The sequence below is a fragment of the Ictidomys tridecemlineatus genome, chromosome 10, assembly GCF_052094955.1.
Source record: "Ictidomys tridecemlineatus isolate mIctTri1 chromosome 10, mIctTri1.hap1, whole genome shotgun sequence".
In the NCBI taxonomy this organism is placed as follows: Eukaryota; Metazoa; Chordata; class Mammalia; order Rodentia; family Sciuridae; genus Ictidomys; species Ictidomys tridecemlineatus.
The window spans coordinates 125,162,611-125,184,839 of record NC_135486.1 but is presented as its reverse complement, the minus strand read 5'-3'; the positions used below and the strand labels follow the sequence as shown (position 1 = coordinate 125,184,839).

The window sequence follows — 22,229 nt, the reverse complement described above, 5'->3', positions numbered from 1 at the left end:
CTGTAGACTAATACTTTTATAAAAATTATGCTTACTCTTAATTATGGTCCCCATCCTGTTTTAACAGGTAATAGCTGATCTACACTGTTTCAAAAACCACTCTTCACACTGATCTAGATTAACTATCTTTTCTCCTTGCCTCATGAACCACCACTCACCCTTCAAGGTTCAGCAGTCTCTACTACATCCACTATGCCATCCCTAATGTTATGCCCCGTAGTCACATTCTGTTCACCACACCCACCTTTTTAATTCCACTGCTGTAACTTATCACATCACTATAATTTCCTATTAATTATCAAGGCGTACTAGATTCTTTCAAGTCAGGGGTACATCCAATTCATCCTGTATCCCAAGCCTTGTTCCTGTCATGTGGTTAATTTAGAAATCTAATTAGCAAATGAATGAGACCAACACACACCTGTGACAACATGCAGAAAATTAGGAACTGTAACAACTTAAAACAGACCTTTAATGACTGGGGTGGGTTTAGGACTAAAAGTCTGAATGGTCTAGATCATCGAGACAGACACGGAGAGCTCAGTAAGCGGTCTGAGACTGCTGCTGGCGGTAGCCACCCCGGCGCATGTAGCCCTCGTTTTTGCGGTAGCCATCCTTCTGGTCTGCAGGAAAGAGGTGGGAAGAAGGGAGAGGGCATGAGCACAGGGGAAAGGCAGTAGAGGGCTGGGGTACTGGGAGAGGACAGGGGACTGAAACCACTCACCTCGGAAGTAGCCACCATAAGTACCTTGCTTGTGGTCAAACACCCGTTCATTATTCTCCACCAGGCTGCCCAGTTTCTCAGCCAGTTGTAAAGCCAAGTTCTGTTGGGCAGTGGGCTCAGTGCGGTGCATCACCACTGTCTGTGTTGGCTGGTCTAGGGAGGCCTGTTGAAGGCAAGCGATGTGACACCAATAAGACCCATCCAGCCTGCTCTCTCCATGACCCCACCTGCCATTACCATCACCTGGCCCTTACCATTAACTCCTCATTAATGATCATCTTGCTGATGATGGAGTGCACAGTGGGAAGATCCAGCTCAAACATGTCTGACAGTGTCTCCATGCTGGGGAGAAGGAAAGCAAAGCAGGGAGTGGGGCAGCCAGTTCCGGGACTACAAAGTGGGGGCCTCTCTGCAGTCCCAGAGCCCATCCTACCTGATGGAATCATAGACACTGCTGTAGGTGAAGAGGTAGGTCCTCAAGGACTCTTCCTGGATCTTCCTATGGGAAGAGGGCAGAAAAGGAGGAGGTTCTCAGGGAAGGAGACCAGTCAGTCTTTCCTTTCCCACCTACCACAACTTCCTTCTGCACTCACCTAACCAGCATGGTGCGAACTTTGTCAGCCTCAGGGAACAGGTCCCACACTTTCCCATTCATTTTCTCATTAATGATGAAGCTGTGGCAGGTCTTCCAGTCACCCATCTTCATGGCCTTGGAGGCAGCAACCACATGTTCCCTCATGGACTCAGGGGGACCTGAAAGTTGGGAATAAGGTAGGACCTAGACATACTCAGGACACAGGCTCCTATCCCCATGAGCACTGCTCAGGAAGGAACATATGCCAGAAGGGCAAACAACTAGACCAGATTCCCTCCCAGTTTCACTGAAAAGCAACGGACTGTACACGTCACTTGATATCTGAATACGTTTCCTTAGATTTGGACACAAGCAATCATTCTTTTATCACTTTTGTGTTTTTGCCATATCCATACAGACCTTTAATGACTAGGGTGGGTTTAGGACTAAAAGTCTGAATAGTCTAGGTTATTTGTGTTGAAAGTGGCTCATTCATTTGCCTTTAAAAAATTCAGCCTCACGCCAAATGTGGTGACACACACCTGCAAACTCAAGACTCGGGCAGCTGAGGAAGAATGATCGATCGCCTCAGCAATTTAGGAAGGCTCTAAGCAACTTAGCAAGACCTTGTTTCAAAATAAAAATAAAAAGTGCTGGGGATGTGGCTCAGGGTAAAGCACCACTGGCTTAAATCCTCAGTACCAAAAAAATTCAGCCTCAGTTAAATCATCTGTGAAATCCCAGGCTCAATGTGCTGATTATGAATTCAGGACCCCAAATACTTTCTTGAGAGATAAGCCAGGAACACAACAAAGAAAATTAATAGGAATTCAGGATAAATAAAGTACAAAAGTGCCAAGACTAGAAATTATCGTGGAAGATACCAGAATAGGCACAGCAAGTTCAAATGTATTACACTGATCAGGACCAAATAATATACGAAAAGAACTAAGTGTAAGAAAAAATACACACCTTAGACTAGTCTATCGTTACACTGTTGCAAAGGCAAATTTAGAGGCTCTGAGAATATCTTTCTACAAGCAAGAGTGCAGTGCTGAAATAAAAACATTTTTATAAAAAAAATATTTATTTATTTTTTAGTTCTCGGCGGACACAACATCTTTGTTGGTATGTGGTGCTGAGGATCGAACCCGGGCCACACGCATGCCAGGCAAGCGCGCTACCGATTGAGCCACATCCCCAGCCCTAAAAACATTTTTTTAAATAACTTTATTTTTATGTGGTGCTGAGGATTCAACCCAGTGCCTCAAGTGCTAGGCAAGTGCTCTACCACTGAGCCATAACCCCAGCCCTAGAAACTGCTTTTTGACACATCCTGAGTAACAGACAGAGGCAGGGACCGTGTAAGCCAGAAAATCCTTCCCTACAGCTTCAACTTTAGCTCTTGCCAAGACTAGCTCCATGGGAAGGCAGCCCCAGGGTTGCCAGATCCACCTAAGGTGTGAGAAATTCAGATTTTCAATGGAAAATTTTCCATCAAATAAGACATCACTATGTAAGTCAAACCAAATTTGCCTTAGGATTGCACGTAGGATGTCATTCACAAGACCAGTAGAAGACATCCGTGTAAGGGGATATAGCCATGGATAGTGAGTTTGGCCCACTCAAGCCCTTCCATTCACCAACTGCGTAGGTGGGAAGGGCACAGTTCAATTCCCTCCCCACTGAATCACAACTCATTCAGGCCTTGCATGATCAACAAAAGTGATCCAAGCAAAGACTGAGGATGTAGCTCAGTGGTAAAGTGCTTGTCTAGCATTAAGGCTCTGGGTTTGATACCTAGCACTTTATGTGCGTGCAGGCATATACACACAAGTAATCAAAGAAGTCACTGTAAATGAAGGCAGGGGGGAGGTTAAAAGTTATGCAAGTCACTTTAACTTCTCTGTGCCTCAGTTTCTACATCAGGAAAAAGAGGTAAACAAGGGAATCTGTATCACAGTGCCATTTCTAAAACAGATGAAACAAATTTTCATTGGTAAAACATTCAGAATAGCGCCAGAGAAAGTATCATTAAACCAAATGGAATCACCGAGTGGGAGAGTTACTCTCCTTAACTTCTCTTAATACTTAATCATAACCAAACAGGAAAGGAAGTGTGCTCACTACAGAAGTCCACACTCACCCAGCAAGGGCTGTCGCTCGCCCACCCGTAGCTGGTGATGGAACTGCTTGCTGATCATGCGGCGTCGAGCATCGCTTTCATGAGCAGCCATGTAGGGGATCTCCAGGAGCATGGCAGATACCAGATACACACACTCCAGCAGCTCCAGGTTAATGTGCAGGTGAAAGGGGACCTGCCGGCGCCGCTCCACCTTCTCCTGCTCCTGGTTGCGCTCTTGTAGGCTGCGCAGCAGCAGACCCTGGCCCAGAAGTTCCTTGGCCCGGCCACTCGACTGGATATCCAGCAGTGCATTGTGTGCATCCTTGGTCAGGCCTTGGCGGAAGGCACAGATGCCAAGCTGTACCATGGTGCGGTTGTACAAGATCTGGGGGAACAGTGTAATGCAGTCAGGTATCAGCCACAGGCAAGTTGTTCATTTAGTCAAAAAATTTAAAGCATCTACTACATGCTGAGTACAAGGGCATGGCCTATGGATATAGAACAAAATAACTACATGATGAAAATGACTAATGTTACAGAAAAATAAAATAGGAGAAGGGAGTAAAAAAGGAGTTTGTGTGGTAATGGTGGCTTGCTTTTCTTTGTTCCTTTTTGTAGTACTGGAGATTGAACCCAGGAGTGCTCGACAACTAAGCGATACCTCCTCTCCTCTGGCTTTTTACTTTGACACAAAGTCTTGCTAAAATGTTGAGGTTGACCTCAAATTTGTGATCCTTCTGCCTTAGCCCACCAAGTAGGGGGATTACAAGCATGCATCCCTACACCCACCACTTCATGTTAATGATTTTTTTGGTGGAGATGGGGTGGGGACCAAGAGAATGAATCCAAGGACATTTTTCATTTTGAGGCAAGGTCTCCCTAAGTTGCTCATGGCCCTCCTGAGGCTGGCTTTGAACTTGTAAACCTCCTGCCTCAGCCTCCCAAGCAGCTGGGGTTACCGGCATGTACCACTGTGCCCAGAAAGACTAAATCTTCATTAACAATTATAGCTAGGTCCACCTATAATCCCTACAGCTCAGGAGGCTGAGGTAGGAGGACTGCAAATTTAAAGCCAGTCTCAGCAAGGCCCTAAGCAACTCAGTGAGACCCTGTCTCTAAAAGGGTGGCTTAGTGGTTAAGTAGCATGTCTGGGTTCAATCCCTATTACAAAAACAACAAAACAAACAAAAAAATGTAGTAGATCAACACACAAGTCATAAAACACTGATGCAAACAGCTGTAAGAAATATTAGCAGGCTGAGGCTGTAGCATAGCAGTAGAATGCATGCCTAGCATGAGTGAGGCACTACATCTGATCTCAGTACTACAAAAAAATAAATAAAATAAGAATATAATAATATAATAACATTATTAAAAAGAAAAAACAAAAAAAGGAACTAGTATGAACAAACAGGAGCCTGAGTACAGTTTAGTGAGAGAGTGCTTACAAAATTCAATCCCTGGCATAAAAAAAACAAAACTGCAAATAAAATTTAGCAATATATAAAAGATAATATATCAGGACTAAACAGGCTAGGTCTCAGGAATCAAAGGTTAGTATAAAAATCTCTGGGCTGGGGATGTGGCTCAAGAGGTAGCACGCTCCGCTGGCATGCATGCAGCCCGGGTTCGATCCTCAGCACCACTTACAAAGATGTTGTGTCTGCCGAAAACTAAAAAAAAAAAAAAAATTAAAAATTCTCTCTCTCTCAAAAAAAAAAAAAAAAAAAAAATCTGAAATCATGGGCTGTAGTTGTGGCTCAGTGGTAGAATGCTTGCCTAGCACATGCAAGGCCCTGGGTTTAATCCTCAGCACCACATTAAATACTAAAAAAAAAAAATTAAAAAATAAAATAAAAATCTGAAATTATTCTGGGTGCGGTGGTGCACACTTATAATTCCAGTGGCTCAGGAGGCTGAGGCTGGAGGACCTCAAGTTCAAAGCCAGACTTAGCAAAAGTGAGACACTAAGCAACTCAGTGAGACCCTAAATAAATTACAAAATAGGGCTGACGATGTGGCTCTAAGGCTGAGTTCACGAATTCAATTCCCAGTATCCCTTGCCAAAAATCTGAAATTATGTGCATGGGCCACGGAATAGGGTAGAGGAAAGTGCGGCTGTGGAGTCGCTAATCAAGACCTCCGGAGACCAAGCAGGAAGCAGGTCTGATTTTATTACAGTTACCGTGTATATATATTCAGGCAGTAGCTAAGCAGATTATAAGCAACCACCAATACAATTTCTGGCCAACTGTCTTTGCAGCAACCAATCGAGGAGTGGGCCATGGAGCAAGTGCAGGGACTGCAACAATAGCCTCACGCCCAGGACTGCCTATGGGATAAGCGGTTTGCCGCTCACACACGTAGCATGGGGGAGTGATTTGCTACTCAGATACCCTTAATATATGCCACATATGCAGTACTCCATGCACTTGCCCCCACAATCATGGTCATTCAATTCATGAGCAGAATAAAGAAGAGTATATAATTTCGATGGATGCAGAAGAAATCTGACAAAATTCCAAGATTTAGTTATGACAAAAATTTTCAGCTAAATAGGGTCAAAAGAGAACCTGAATCCGGGAAAAGGTATCTATAAAAACTGTCATCCTTATAAGTGAAAGCTGACTGCTTCCCAGCTCACTTGAGAACAAGGCAAGTTGACTGCGCTCACACTACTTTCATTCAGTATTATCTTAAGAGACTTTAATTACTGCAATGTAAGATAAAATATATATATTGCTAGCCTAGGAAAAGATCATAATTCAAAATCTGAAGTATGGTTTCTACTGAGTACATATCACTTCTGTAGTACCATCATCAGCTGAAAAACTCTTAAGTCAAACCATTAAATCAGGGACCATCTATAGTAATAAAACTATACTTACAAAGTATATGATTATATAACTAGAAAGTAATCTATAAGATAACTAGAATAAATTAACAAAATGGCAAGATATAAAGCCAGTATACAAAAATTAATTGTATTTTAAATACTAGGAGTTAATAATTGTAAGGTGAAAAAAACTGCATTTAAAATAGCATAAAAATCATAAAATATATTTAGGAACAATCAACACCAAAAACTAAACCACCACAGAGAAAAACTAAGTAAGAAATTAAGTAAAGAGATATAATGTACAGGATTGAAAGGTTAAATATTATTGAGATACTAATTGATTTATAGATTCAATATAATCCCAGCAGTCTTTTTGTAGGCAGATTGATTCTAAAATTTATGTGGAGAAGCAAAGGACCCAGACTATCCAAAGCAATCTTGAAAAAGAAGTTGGAGGACTCATACTGCCTTGAGTTTAAGACTAACTACCATACAAAGGCTCAGCAATCGAGATAGTGTGGGAGTGGCACAAGGACATACAAAAAGATGAATGAATGGATGGATGGAACAGAGTCCAGGAACACCCTATCCCTGCAGAGTTATGTGGGTTTTCAAAAAGTGCCAAAGCAACACAACAAGGAATATATTTACTTCAAATGATGTTGGCACAACTAGGTTTGTGTGAAGGAAAAAATCTCAATCTCACTACGCCAAAATAAATAAAAAGGGCTGGGGATGTGGATCAGTGGTAAAGTACCCTTGGGTTCAATCCCCACTACCCAAACAAACGAATAAACAAAAAGCAGGGGCAGAAGAGTTGACCAGACATTTCATAGAAGATACATATAAAAAAAAAATGAGTGTTGTTTAAAAACCACCATCACCAGACACCAAATGTTCTATAGATACTTTCCAATTACCTTAAACACACATTTAACAGGATCTATACCTTGGACACCGCTCTGGCAATTCCTCCATATGAAGAAGCCCTCATAATACCAATATTTGCAAAATTAGATGTTCTATTGTTAGATAGTGTCCCAATATACGACATTGCATTTGGGTCTTCCCCCCTAGTTTTTTTTTTTTTTTAACCTTTCTACGTGAGATAAATCTAATGTTCTGGACCAGAAAAACAATAAATAATATGAATGTCAGTTAAATTCACAGCTGTCTCTACTCCAAAAGACTTTAATGTAATTGGGACAATATAAAATATGGGTCAACATGGAGGAGGGTCAAAGAATACTGGCATTGAGAAAAGACCAAGTGTTTCCTTAGATCTGCAATAAAGAGTGGCTTTACTGGTTAAACCAATTTGTTCAGAGGACAGAAGACTGGGCTCTTCTTCACCACTAGGGTCAGATGCCTCCTCAGCCTACCTGCACTGGAGGGTCTGCATGCTGAATATTGTCTTGTAGGTGGCTCATAAGCATGAGGTCACGGGCCTGATACCAGCGAGAGTGCAGAGCATGGTGGTAGATATGGCAGAGGATGGCGCATGTACGGATCCGGTCTGTGCGGTCCTTGGCATAGATGTATTTGCAGAGCCTCTCCATCAGCACAGCTGAATCCTCACCCTCATTTTCTGCCTGGTCTTGTTCAGACTAGGAGGAGGAGAGACATTATTGGAGACAAACATAAAAAATGGCTCAAATTCTAATAATCGAAGATGAGACTTTATCCAGCTTTATTCTAATCCCCTCATTTCCCTCACTACTCCACCAAAAGAAGTTCCTAGGGAATAGATTTGCCATCAAGTCCTAATAGATTAAGTAGCACAAACCAACACACCTCTCTCCCTTGCACAACTGTCAAGTACTCACCTTTGAAGAGCCCTCAGGAGGGGTAAGCTGCCGCTGATGGGCCTTATAATCGAATTTGTAATAGGTGTGAAGGATGCGCCTCAAGTAGATGCGGCAGATTTCCTCGGTGGTGCCCTTCTCCTCCAGGTAGCGTTGCACGCGCTCAATGATGGCACATACCTGTGCCTCATCCTTCAGGTGCTCCACATATTCTAGCAGAAAAAACATTCACCCTCATCTCAGCCAGGCATCCAAGTTTTCCCAACACCTGTCCCTAATCGATCCAGTTAGCTTCATCTATTCTCTGCCATTTGTCAAGAAGTATTCAACGTGCCCTGCAAACACTATCCTCTCTCAGAACCTACAATGTTGCTATCCCATGGCTCAGGAAAAAAATCTCAACTACTAACCATGGCCAACAAGGGCCTGCGATATCTGGCACTTGCCCTAATTATCCCATGATTCTCCCCTAGCCTTAGATGAGCCCGCACCACTTTTTATTCCTAAAATGTGCCAAGCTCACTTTCTGTTCCTCTCTCAGTGCCCTCTTCTAATTCTTCCTCTGACCTCATCTCAAATGGTTCCTACTCAACGATCTTCAACTACATTTAAAGCAGCCATCCTTCCAGTCATTTTCAATCTCAGGATTCCATTACAATGTCTTAATTCATGTGATTCAATATTACTTTGTTTATTACTTTGGTAATATTTGCAACTGCCTTTCTCTAGTACCAAAGTAAGCTCCATATGCATGGAGACTTTTGGTGGCCTGTTTAAGCACTACACCCTTGATTTAATGGGCATATTAGTATTTTTACTGAGTAAACTGTCCTGCACCTCCCCATTCCAATGCTTCTGATTCATACTAAACAAGCCAATTAAAAACAGATGCCCTGCCCCAATGGGTCTCAAAATATAAGTCCCCAAACCAGGAATATCACCTGGAAATAGGAGGAAAATCCAATTCCTGCTGTGCCCTCCTACCCCCAAATGAATCAAAAACTATGGGAATGGAGCCCAGCATCTCAACAGGTTCTTCAGTGCGATGCTGGGTAGAAAAGGACTGGCTTTTTGCTTTGATTTACAATCCTTACAAAACCCAAAAGTTAGCAATATTTCCTGCACTTTCCCCTCAACAAAGACCATGCTTACTTAGGCTCACCTTGGGAGTGAGGATCAGTATTTTGCATTATTTTGGTAAATTCTTCATCCATTCGTTCCACCAGAGTTAGAATACAGCCACGGACACGCAGTGGCTGAAGAGGAAAGCAAAAGAGGAATAAATAAATTAGCCCAGATCTCTATCCTAAATTTTGCCTTTCTTCCATCTCCACTGAGCCTCCCCAAAAGAAACATATACCTCCAGTTATCCTGCCAATTCCCCTTTACCTGGTCAACATTTTGCAGGTTCTCACTTTCTTCCAAAATGTTCTCTCCTACAAAGATGTTGGAATTTGCAAATAAGATGTCCATAAGTTCATTAATGCAGTCCAGGCATTTCTGCCACATCTCCGGCTGCCAAGAGATCAGACAGCAGAATCAGAGGTCTGAGAACAGGAAAAGCAACTGTCTCCCAACAGCCTCTTTCACCAAGATTACATAGAGCCTTCAACTAGTAAGATTGTGTCCATAGTCCCCGATTTTTTTAAACTCTAGGCACCTTTCCTTGACCAGTCAATTCAGCTTTGAGATAGTCCTCTTTGTTGCCCTCACCTTCATATATGTGGCCAGGTTGGGGTTGTAGTCATAGAGAGAAGCAATGATATTGAACTTGATCTTGACGATGACACCCTCCCCCAGGTTGTTTTCAGAAGCAATCTGAACCAGCAGTTGTAGCAGTTCAATCTGGGTAGCACTGGAGGGGTACAGAACTGAGTGAGGCTTTGGAATCAAAAGATCTCATCCTGTCATATAGAATGCTCTCTTCAGACAAGCAAGGCAGCCATTTATGACACTCCTATTTTCATCTGTATGCTTGCTTCTCCTTTATATTTTTAACAAAAACAGCAATAGTGCTACCAACCCTGGGATGATATAAAATGGTTTCATACCCATAATTCTCTTCAGTCACCTAGTAATTAAAGGTGAATATTATTCCCATTTTACTTGTGGCAAAAACAGTACCAAAACAGAGCTATTTCCTCACCAATCTCTGCCTTGTGTTGTAGAAAAAGAGCTTCTTCACCCTACAGTCCATAGCCTGGGCCCATGAATCTTACCGATCAGTTCCCTTCTTGCCTCGTGCCTGTAGAATTTCATTCAATTTCTTGATGACAACAGCATGGGTGATCTCAGTTCCCTTGGCAAACATTTTTGGCTTCTCCTAGGTCAATACATATCCTGTCATTTGCATGTCCGCAGAAATCTTTTACCTTAAGCTTTTCCCCACTCTGACCAGGTGGGCACTTGTATGTTCTCCCAAACTGCTCCCCAGTTCATTTTAATTCTAAAGTCCTCACCTTAACGAGGGGCACTCCACCTCGGACCCTTTCCCACTCCCCTCCTTCATTGTCTTCTTCCTCCTCATCCAGGCGCTTAGATTTCCTATCGTGCTTCTTCTTGGCTTTGTCCTCCCGTTTCTTTTCAGCTGCCTTTTTGTCCTCCTCTGTGGTGGGGGCCCTGTCAGAAGTCAAAAGATGAAATACTAATCCCCTTCACACCACTGAAGCTTCCTCCTCCCATGAACTACTACTTCTTTCCCTCCACTAAGGATCCAAGTTGTGCTATACAACAGTGACCTGCAGAACAGAGACAACCACAACCAGAACCAAAGCCAGGACCACTGAATGTTTGATTTGCTGGACTACGCACCAATATGTCACCATGTTACACCAATTAAAACGCTATTATAAAGGGTAGGGAGGGCATGGCCAGATCCAATAAGGTGTCGATCAGCCTATTGTGGACATAAACAACTGCCATCTAACTCCAAAGCTAATCTTCAATGTTTAAATAAAGAAAAATTTTAAACAACTTATTTTTTAAATTATTTTTTTAAGTTGCATATGGACACAATGCCTTTAATTTTTTTATGTGGTGCTGAGGATTGAACCCAGGGCCTCACACATGCTAGGCAAGCGCTCTACCACTGCTACAACCCCAGCCCTGTTATTGTTTCTTGATAGGTGCTCTATCCAGGCTAAGCTTTTTTTTTTTTTCCCCTTCAATAAAAACAGACTGTTGACAGTCAGTTTACATTTAAAAAGGTGAAAAAATATTCAGCTGTTATATTGGCTTATTTTATGAAAATTGACTGATCTAAATTCTGAATTTAAACATTTAAGAAGAAAAAAACTTCAATGCAAAAAATGCTCCACAAAAAAAATCATTGGTTGTCTCAAAATATCACTTGATGTTGCCTAAGCCATCTCTAGATTTTTAATTAGTACATAATAAAATATAAACCAAATATGACAAGGTTAAAATATTTAAAAGTTTGGATGTTTCAGTAAGTAGCGCTTTTTAAAAAAAAAATATATACACACTTTTTTTTTTTTTAGTTTTAGATGGACACAACACCTTTATTTACTTATTTATTTATGTGGTGCTGAGGATGAAACCCAGTGCTTCACACATGCTAGGTAAGCACTCTACCACTGAGCTACAACCCCAGCCCAGTAAGTAGTTTATAAATACGCCACTTGTGTTAAAATTTTCCTTTGCCAAAAGATTAATGCTTTAGCTCTTGAAAAATAAAACAAGGGGCTGGGAATGTGGCTCAGGCAGTAGCGCGCTCGTCTGGCATGCGTGCGGCCCGGGTTCGATTCCCAGCACCACATACCAACAAAGATGTTGTGTCCGACGAGAACTAAAAAATAAATATTAAAAATTCTCTCTCTCTCTAAAAAACAAAACAAACCAAACCAAACCCTTATGGATTTCCCCCCATATCACTGTTTCCTAACAATAAAAATTCACTTTACAGGTTTTGTAAATATGCAAAATATGTTCATTTTAAGTTGAAACCTCTTTGTCCACATTATCCCCACAGCTCTAAGAGGATCAAAGGAGCTAATGCTGTTTTTAAAATCAGTGCCTCAAATCTTTGCCACCTGCATCTCAGATACAGCATTAATCTCTAGGATATATGAAGAACTAAAAAAACACCAAAATAACACAAATAACCCAATCAATAAATGGGTAAAGGAACAGAATAGGCACTTCACAGAAGAAATATGACTGGTCAACAAATAGATCAAAAAATGTTCAACATCTCACCAATTAGAGAAATGTGAATTAAAACTACAGAGATTTCATTTCACTCCAGTCAGAATGGCAATTATCAAGATAAAAGTAATAGGCTGGGGTTGTGGCTCAGTGATGGAATGCTGCATAGCATGTGTGAGGCATTGGGTTCAATTCTCAGCACCACATAAAATAAATAATTTAAAAAAATACAAGTAACAATAAATGTTGGCAAAAATGTGGAAGAAAAGATACACTCATACACTGCTGGTGGAATGCAAACTGGTGTAACAAGTCTAGAAAGCAGTATGGAGACTCCTCAGAAAACTCAGAATGGAATCACCATTTGACCCAGTTATCCCACTCTTTGGTATCAAAGGATTTGATACCAGCATACTATAGTGACACATCCCCATAAATGTTTATAGCAGCTGAATTCAACAACAGCTAAGCTTTGGAACCAATCCAACTGTCCTTCCAACAGATGAATACATAAAGAAATTGTGGTATATATACATTACTCAGCCATTAAAAAAGGATGAAATTATGGCATCTGCCAGTAAATGGATGGAACTGCAGACAATCATGCTAAGTGAAATAAAGTGATCTCCCAAAACCAAAGGTTGAAAGTTCTGATATGTAGACACTAACACAGAATAAGGGAGGGGGGTGGGAGAATAGAAATACTTTGGATTAGACAAAGGGGAATGAAGGAAAGGGAGGAAGAATGGAAACAGAAAAGATAGTATAATGAATCAGACATTATGTTCACATATGAATACATGTTCAGTGTAACTCTACATCATGTACAACCAAAAGAATGGGCCGTGGGCTGGAGATGTGGCTCAAGTGGTAGCGCGCTCGCTTGGCATGCGTGCGGCCCGGGTTCGATCCTCAGCACCACATACAAACAAAGATGTTGTGTCCGCCGAAAACTAAAAAATAAACATTAAAATTTTCTCTCTCTTAAAAAAAAAAAAAAAAAAAAAAGAACGGGCCGTTATACTCCATGTATGTATAATATATCAAAATACACCCTTCTGTCATGTATAACTAAAATGAATAAAAAAAAATGAAGAAAAAAAAAATCACTCAGTAAAAATCAGTGCTTCCAACAAACTTATCTTTCTTGGCCTAAAGTTTTACTCTTAGCCCTAAGAGTATTCAGCACAATGAATTCATACCCTAAGAAATTCTAGCTAAAAGACCTAAAACTTGGGCTTGACTTCTTGACCTTGATTATACCTTGGCACAGTAACATCTTGTCAGAAAATTATCAGTAGACAGATGTCTATCTATTGGATATATATCCAACAGATAAAAACTACAGTTCTAGACTTAATACAGCTAAGACACTAAAGATTAATTGAGAGGCACCAACAGAAGTCAGGCCTAGAACTATACTATACAATATGAAGGACTATTCCATGCCTTCAAAACCACAGCTATGGGCTGGGGATGTGGCTCAAGCGGTAACGCGCTCGCCTGGCGTGCGTGCGGCCCGGGTTCGATCCTCAGCACCACATACCAACAAAGATGTTGTGTCCGCCGAGAACTAAACAATAAATGTTAAAAATTCTCTCTCTCTCTCCCTCTCCCCGCCCCCACTCTCTCTTAAAAAAAAAAAAAAAACCACAGCTATAATAAATTGCTTTGAAATAGATCCTTGCTTAGGATTCTAACAATGCAGGCATTCAATCTCATTAGATCCCTTGAGGTCTCTCTCTCACACACACTCTTGCTTACCAACATGCACACACAAGCACGACCCTTAAGAAGTAACTCTTAGAAGTAGATAACATCCCTTTAAGATTTCACAGGTCAATCATGGCATCAGGTGTAGACAACTTCTTCCAAAAACCTTCAGATCAAGATCCATAACTGAGATAAGACATTTTATTGTTTGCATTTTCTACTTTTATTTCTTTTCTGTCAGTCATTTTTGCTCATCTCTATTACTAATCTTTTCAGTGGTTAATTACATACAAGTTCAAAAACAATCTGTTAGTTGTTCACAATTAGAAGTTCAAATGGCTACTTATCAAAAAGGATTCAAGACACCCTTTTATCAATATATTCTTAAAAATTTGTACCAACTACAAATTCAGAAACCTGAGTGTGTAATCTGTAATTTACCTCTAAAACAATAAGTTTCAAATTTTAAGGATTTTTAACCCCAATCTAATATATTCCTTAAAAATTAACCAAACAAAATTTATCTCACATACAGTAAAGACAAGAGTCTGTGCAATAAACAACATCTTACAGTTCCTGGATAAATACTCTGGAAAAAACAGATCATTTACTCAATTAAGAAACAAGCCACAAGCCACTAGCATATGCCTGCAGTCCTAGTTACTCAGAAGGCCAAGGCTAAAGCTGAGGCAGGACTGAGAGCTGAAACCTTATTATTCAACACAAGGACCTTGACTCTTTAAGGAAGAAAAAGAAACAAGCCACTTGATTAAAGTTAACTAAGCTGATTCTGAAAAGACATTCTCCTAGATAGGCTTTTAACCCTGTTTGAAAATTAAATATGGGTTCTAAAATATTTCTAAAAATATCTGTGATAGTCATCATATTTTCTATCCAAAGCTATGATCTAATATCCAGGTGCTTTAAAGCTACCCCAGTCATAGCCCACACTAAAAAGAGATTGAAATTCTGGAGGATAAACCTACTCCTTTATGAGCTTGTTTCCATCAAAAGGTAAAGGCTGAGAAATTCTAATCAGGGAAAAGATACAGATTGGCTTTAACAAGGAGATGCAGAAAAAGGATACTGGCAGACATTATAGACAGCCCATCATATTTTCCAGAAAATCCATAAACATTGATTGGCTGACTCAAGGAGAGCGTATACAGAAAAATGTGCAAACAGAATTTATTGTGGTTTGTTTCTCCCCTTTGTTCCTTTTCTCTCTACAGATGCTTTGACTTATGATGGGGTTACAACACTTTATAAATTGCAACTATTCTAAGTTGCAAATATATTTAACCACCTTATCAACTGATCAAAATCAATTTTCAATTCAGTGAACTGGAGAGTATTAATTTACTCTCATGATCGCATGATTAATGGTGGAGCTTTGACCCCAGCTCAGCATAATAAGAGAGTCTCACACCACATATTATGGCCCAGGAAAAGAATAAAATTTGAAAATTGCAAAATAAATAAATTGGAACTGGAGTTGTAGCTCAGTGGTAGAGTGCCCACTTGGTTCTCAGCACTGTATATAAATAATAAAAGGTCCATTAACAATGAAAAAAAAATTTCTCAATGTCAGAAAACCTATGGGAGGACTGGGACTATGGCTCAGTGACAGAGTGCTAGCCTGGCCCACCTGAGGTAGGTACTGGGTTTAATCCTCAGCACATTAAACAAACAAACAAACAAACAAAAAACCCCAATAACACTATGGACTGGGGGGCTCAGTGGCAGAGCATGTGCCTGGCAAGCACAAGGCCCTAGATTCAATTTTGAGCACCACCCAAAATTCCCTGTGACAACCAAAATTCCAACATTATTTCTCCAAAAACTTTCTTCAGAATATTGATTCAACTAGTTTTCAACCCTCTCCCTCTTTCCAGATAGATGTTCCAAGTAAAATTCCATAGGTTAAAGACAAAAACAAAACTTAAGTGTAACCTCTATAACGTATTAATCCCAAACCAGCAGAGAGAAACAAACTGAACAGGAGGGAAAAATACAGAAGTGCCCCCCTCCAAAGGGGTGAGAAACAGAAACAGGATTAATCTCAAAATAAAACCAACTGATGCCCTAAATTACATACTACATGATTTCATTTATATAAGATTCTAGAAAAGGCTAAATTAGTGATAGAAAGCCAATCAAAGCTGGGTATGGTGGTATATGCCTATAGTCCCAGCTACTCAGGAGGGTGAGGCAGAAGTATTGCTTGAACCTAACCAGCTATGCAACAAGTTGTTAAAAAAAAAAAAAAAAATCAGGGAAAAGGGTGAGGAGAGTAGGTGTAGTAGCACACAGGCTGAGAAAGGGGCATGAGGAAATTCTTAGGTGATAGTTATTATTTGTTTCAAGTGTGGCAAGACTTCATGGGTATACAAGAATTGTGACAATTTATCAAATTAACTTTAAATATGTGTATTTACTAGTTACCTCAATAAAGCTATTAAAAATCTTAAAATAAGCTGGGCACAATGGTGCACATAGACAATCCCAACTTGGGAGGCTGAGGTAGGAAAATCATGAGTTCAAAGCCAGCCAACTTAGTGAGGCCCTTAGCAACTTAGCAAGATCCTATCTCAAAATAAAAAGTAAAATGGGGATGTGGCTCAGGAGTTAAGCACCCAGGCTCAATCCTTGGTACAAAAAACAAACAATGACCCATGTGCTTGTCATCCCAGCAACTAGGGAGGCTAAGGCAGAAAGATCACAAGTTCAAGGCCAGCCTAAGTAATTTATCTAGGCCCTAAACATCTTGCTCAGTATCACAGTTAATAGATGCCAAAGTGAGATGTGCACCCAGTCCACATGCAATGAGTAAGGTGGTTAAATATTAGGACTCTGGAGTCTTCAAATCCCATATTTAGGACTCATTAGCTTTGTGATCTTAGCCAACTAATATACTTGACTTTCTGAGCCCTGCTGTGAAACAGGAGCACTTAACATTCCTAAAATGACTATATGGAAGAAGCAACAACCTTCAAGATGACTGAAGGCTTTCTATTCTTCCCACCATAGCCCTAAGTCCCATTTATTTCCTTACTTTTTAAGGAATCTTGAGGCCAGTGCTGTTTGTTTCCCTTCTTCCTCCTCTGAGTCTGAACCAGAGGATGTGGAACCTGTGTCCCAGTCTTCATCATCTTCAGAATCTTCTGAGTCCTCATCTTCATCCTTAAAGGGAGGGGAAAAAAAAAAAAAAAAAGATGAGCAAGAAGATAGGAAGACTGGTCTCTCAGCTCTCCTGTCTCTCAAGGGAATTTTAGAAGCAGAAGGAGAGTGATTATCAGGAGCTGGAATGGACCTCCAAGACCTACAGACATTACAACTTGCCCCAAGGACACACAACTCCCCAGGGCCAGAGGCAGTTAGCTCAGTGTTCTCATCTAAGAGGAAGCCAGTTCTCAAATCAGACTAGACTAAATCCCACCCCTCCCAACCACAAGGTTCCTTGGTTCTTTTCTTCTTTCCAGGGACCCGAACGACCTCTAGCAGGCAAATCACTCATTAATCTAACCCTGGCTCTTACATCCATCTTTTTGAGGAACTTGCGACTCTCCCCAGAAGGAGCTTCCGATTTCTTCTTCAAGAATGCTGCAGCACTAACTCCATCCTCATCCTCATCCTCATCTGATGAGCCTAGAAGGAAAGGAGGGAGAAAAAATTTAGAATGTTAAAGTGTAAGACTGAAGGGCAACCAAACAAACAAAGGAACCCCTAACTTTGGACCTCTTAATCATTTGCAATAAGGGCCTTGAAGCTTTCTCACCTTCTGAATCCTCCTCATTCTTCTCTGCATCCTCATCTGCAGATTGCTCAGGGTTCTGGACATAGGAAAATGAGAGATAACTAAGGATGACTGCCAACCACAACCCATCCCATCCCTCATAATTCCTTTTCCAGTCTCATACCCACTTGTTAATGCTCTTTTGAGGGAGTTATGGATCAATGATCTCAGTTAAAAAAAAAGTCTGCCTCTAGCATCCCTAACCTGCTTGTAGTTTGTGATATGAGACTCAAAATCTCGGTTGTATTTTCGGATCTTCTGGCGCAAGGTGCTCAGAGCCTTAGCATTATTCTTGTTCATTTTCTTCTTCCCTTCTTTATCTTCCCAAAGCTAAATGAAAGAAGAGGTACAGAGGGAGAACAGTAATTTAAGATAAAGTAGTACTGACTAAACTTCAAGTTCCACCACCACTTTTTTTTCGGTACTGGGGATTGAACTCAGGGGTACCCTGACCACTGAGCCACATCCCCAGCCCTATCTTGTATATTATTTAGAGACAGGGTCTCACTGAGTTACTTAGTGCCTTGCCCTTGCTGAGGCTGGCTTTGAACTTGCCATTCTTCTGCCTCAGTCTCAGCCTCCCAAGCCACTGGGATTACAGGTGTACACCACCCACCATCACTTTTTTGAAGGTCATTACCTATATACCACCTGCACTACTTGCGAACTACACATTTTCTTTTTCTGGTGGTGGGGATTGAACTTAGGAACAACACTAAATTACATCCCTAACTCCTATTAACTTTTTATTTTTTATTATTATTATTATTATTTTGTATCAGGGACTAAACCCAAGGGCATTCATCACTGAATCAATCCCTAGCCCCTTTTATTCTGAAACAGGGTCTCATTAGGTTGCTTACACCCTTGCTAAGTCGCTGAGGCTGGCTTTGAACCTGCAATCCTCCAGCCTCAGCCTCCTGAGCTGCTGGGATTATAGGCATATATCACTGTACCTTGCCTATTAATTTTTTTAAAAATCCTTCATATATCACCCTAAAAGAACAAAATCATGAGTAAGAGATAAATACAATCTAGGGCCAAAACGTTTTTCCCCCTTATTTTATCCCATTTTCTATGTTCAAGGAACACTGTATATAATAAGGCAAAGAATCCAGGAAGAAACGAATCCTGGAAGCCAGATGGTTAGCACAGCCAGGTGTGCTTTTTGGCTTCCCTTCACCCACATGCATCACACCTCATTAAGATAGTCCTCCAGGTCAGCCAGGATGCGGATGTAGAACCGAGGGACACCTTCCTTGTCCACAATACTCTTGGCCTTCCCATATGCTTTTCCCAGGAGCTCAAACTCTTCCAGGCACTTGGTGACATCCCGAATCTTCATGGCATTACGAATGGTCCGGATAAGATTTGTCAGCTCCTCAAACCTAGATTAGGAGCCCAGTTCCACATTTGATATGTCCACCACAGGAAAAACTTCCCACTGCTCCCAGAAATTTCCCACTGACTCACCTCTTGTCCTTGGCACTTCGGACAACTCTCTTGGTATCTTCTTCATCCTCACTCAGTAACAGTGGCCTGTTCAGAAGGAAGAGACTATTAACAACCTCCACTTCTAGTTATTACATTTCTCAGAGGGGGGCAGGTGGAACCAAGGCACTATTATATACTACAAGGTAAACCCTGAAAAACACTGTGCAAGACAGACATGGTGGCAAATGCCTGTAATTCCAGCAGCTCTGGAGGCTGAGGCAGGAAGAGCATGAGTTTAAAACCAGCCATAACAATTTAGCCAGGGGCTAAGAAACTTATTGAGACCCTGTCTCAAAATAAAACACAAAATAGGGCCGGGGATGGAGCTCAGTGGTTAAGCACTCCTGGGTTCAATCGCTGGTACCAAAGAAAGAAAGAAAGAAAGAGCGAGCCAGGCATGGTAGCACGTATCTTTAATCTCAGCTACTTGAGGGGCTGAGGCAGGAGATTTACAAGGCAGAGGCCAGTCTCAGCAACTTATCCAGTCCCTGTCTCAAAATAATAAATAAAAAGGGCTGAGGATACAGCCTAGCAGTAAAGCACCACTGGGAATTCTCAGTATGGTGGGAAGACAGGATAGAGAAAAGGCTAGAAAAGAAAAGGCTTCAAGGAGCTGGTACCTAAACTAGATCTCATAAAACACAACAGCAAGAAAAACTTCTCAGTGGCTTAAACACCTCTATTGTCAGTAGTTTTCTTTTCCATGATATTGTGGATTGAACCCAATGTCACTGTACCACTGAGCTACAGCCCCCCCCACTTTTAAATTTCAAACAGTATCTTCACTAAGTTGCCTAGATTAGCCTCAAACTTGTGATCCTCCTGCCCCAGCCTGTATTGCTGGAAATACAGCAACTGGCTACTAGTTTAAGAGACCAGATCACAGATCACAGTACCCAGCCAGCAAGAGGGCCTCCATTCTTTTCTTTCTATTTTATTAATTTTTCCAATTATTTTCCATTTTACGACAAGTGATGCTGGCTTTCCACTTGTGGAAGTGATAAGAAATCAGATCCATATTAGTGAGCACATGTGCCTGGGCATGTACATACTAAATAGTTCAACAGGAACACAACAGAAATGAGAAATGGAAAGGGAATGACAGTAGTTTGAGAAAATATATTTGCAGAGATGGGGGAAGGCTATTTAAGTGGAGGTAAACGACAGGAGTATAACAGATGTTTAAAAACCTGCTACAGAACCAAGAGGCACATCAGGGGACACCCAGGCATTCACTAAACATTCAAGGTTTGGGTCTCTGAGTCGTACGGTCACTGAGGATTTCTTGGGGGTAAGAAAAGCCGGGATTTGGAGGTTTGGGGTTAAGACCAGATTGACGTAAAGGGGAGCAGGGGGTGATGGGAAAGGGATGGGGGAGGCGCAGTCTGGAGACCTATAAGCCAACCAAAAAGCTGATGCAACTGACCCCGCCAGCCGGAAGCGTCTTCTCCGCGATTCCACCCCTCCAACCCCGGGGTGGACTCCCACAATTCACAACACCCCACGATGGAGAGCTGCGCTTCCCCAGCCGCCCCGGCGCGGTAAACACCATCCAGCGAAGTCGCGCCCACCCGGGCGCCGCCTCCATCCCCCACACCCCGGCTCAGTGGCGGCTCTCCGCAGCCCGCCCAATCCGCACTCCCCAAGTGGCACACGGCGCAGTCTCTCCTACTCACTGTTTGCCGTAGTTACCCCCGACAGGTTTGGTGACGAGCTCCTCCCCGGACAGGGACGACTCGGACTCGCTGTCCGAACCGGTGGTGAAAAACCGCGACATGGCGACGGCGCTGAGGGGCTAAGGCCAGCGCGGCCGGACCTGAGGAAGAGCGGAGAGTCACGGGCCACGAGAAGGGGTCCGAGCCACCACCACCCCAGACCTCCGATCCCTCCTCACGGTCCCCGCCCGTCCCCCGGCCCGGTATCCCTCTTCGAAGCACTAGGCGCAGGAAATACCAACCAGCTGAGATCCAGAGTCGGTCACACCGCCAAAGCGAAACAGCGGAAACGTCGAGAGAGGAAAAAAGCGGTGCCTTGCGTCACTTCCGGGAAGCACCGACTACACTGGAAAACTACAACTCCCAGGAGTCTTCGCGCCATGCAGGGCGGGGACAAGTTTGAGGAGCCGGCGCTAAGACCTTACCAGGCTGCTTCCCGAATCCACCCCTACTGGCGGCACGACTTAAAATACAAAATACCCTGGCTTCACCCTTGAACTTCAGAATCAGAATCCTAGGGCCTGCGCGCATGTGGTGCTGATGGTTGTTAGATTTTGGAGCTATGCTTAGAGCAACCTTCCAGACAGACTTTCAGGGTTGGAATCCTAACTTTTCTGTGTCCGTCAGTCTTCTCAAGCCTTATGGCTCATTTTATAATAAGGGCAATAATAGCACCCATTTCATAGGATAAGAATAAAATCGTCTATGTGAAGCATTTGAGCCAGTGTCTTGTACAAAATAAACATATGACATTAGCTAATGTTCTTTCATATTCCTCAAATACTTATTTGCTGAACATTTATTATGTACTTCTAAAATGTTGATTTATTCATTTTGGGCTGGAGATGCAACCCAGGATCTCACATGAACTACGTAAGTGCTTTACCACTGAGCAACACTTCCACCGCGCCCCCCCATAGGAGCAATGTCCTAAACATTGGTACACTAGTGACCAAAATAGGTTCTAGATTTCACAAGGAACTCACATTCTAGTGAAATGATGTAATGATGTAACAAGTAAAGGAATAAAAAGCAATTACAGATAGTAATAATTATCATAAAGACATTAAAATGACTGGTTTGAGGAAGATTATTTTGGATAGGAAGATCAGGACTTCTCTAAAGAGGTAATATTTGAACGGAGATCCAAATCACAGGAAGGAAAGAACCATGTAGAAGGTCATCTAAGGAAAAGAGCATTCCCAACCAGTGCAAAGGCTGAAGCAGAGATGAGTTTGACCAGATTCTGGGAATAGGAATAAGGCCAGCATAGACAA

At 41.9% G+C, this 22,229-nt stretch overlaps 1 protein-coding gene across 2 annotated transcripts; it reads right to left on the bottom strand.

Annotated features, from left to right (window-relative positions):
• Nucleotides 1-453: 453 nt before the first annotated feature.
• On the bottom strand, nt 454-21,308 carry LOC101966807 (eukaryotic translation initiation factor 3 subunit C). 2 transcript variants are annotated; one of them, XM_005323805.5, is made up of 21 exons: nt 21,195-21,308; nt 20,914-21,053; nt 19,217-19,282; nt 18,942-19,131; nt 17,948-18,073; nt 17,726-17,780; nt 17,486-17,595; nt 17,003-17,130; nt 10,527-10,686; nt 10,287-10,390; nt 9,781-9,922; nt 9,457-9,582; nt 9,230-9,323; nt 8,089-8,279; nt 7,645-7,869; nt 3,445-3,808; nt 1,318-1,477; nt 1,158-1,223; nt 979-1,066; nt 725-887; nt 454-623 (listed from the first exon to the last, which is right to left on the bottom strand). In XM_005323805.5, exons 2-21 carry the CDS (start codon nt 21,012-21,014, stop codon nt 541-543), a joined length of 2,742 nt encoding a protein of 913 aa, XP_005323862.1. In that variant the 5' UTR covers nt 21,015-21,053; nt 21,195-21,308; the 3' UTR covers nt 454-540. The 2 variants fall into 2 exon arrangements, with proteins under 2 accessions (XP_005323862.1, XP_021581160.1); XM_021725485.3 differs by having other exon boundaries at nt 10,287-10,387.
• Between the last annotated feature and the right edge of the window lie 921 nt (nt 21,309-22,229).

Excerpts from the sequence above, each read along its gene's own strand:
- LOC101966807 (XM_005323805.5), bottom strand. The coding sequence starts at position 21,014 with ATGTCGCGGTTTTTCACCACCGGTTCGGACAGCGAGTCCGAGTCGTCC. Across the intron at positions 10,391-10,526 it reads GTGGAGTGCCCCTCGTTAAG|GAGAAGCCAAAAATGTTTGC; the intron begins GTGAGGACTTTA and ends GTATTGACCTAG. Across the intron at positions 8,280-9,229 it reads TACTGATCCTCACTCCCAAG|AATATGTGGAGCACCTGAAG; the intron begins GTGAGCCTAAGT and ends TTTTTCTGCTAG.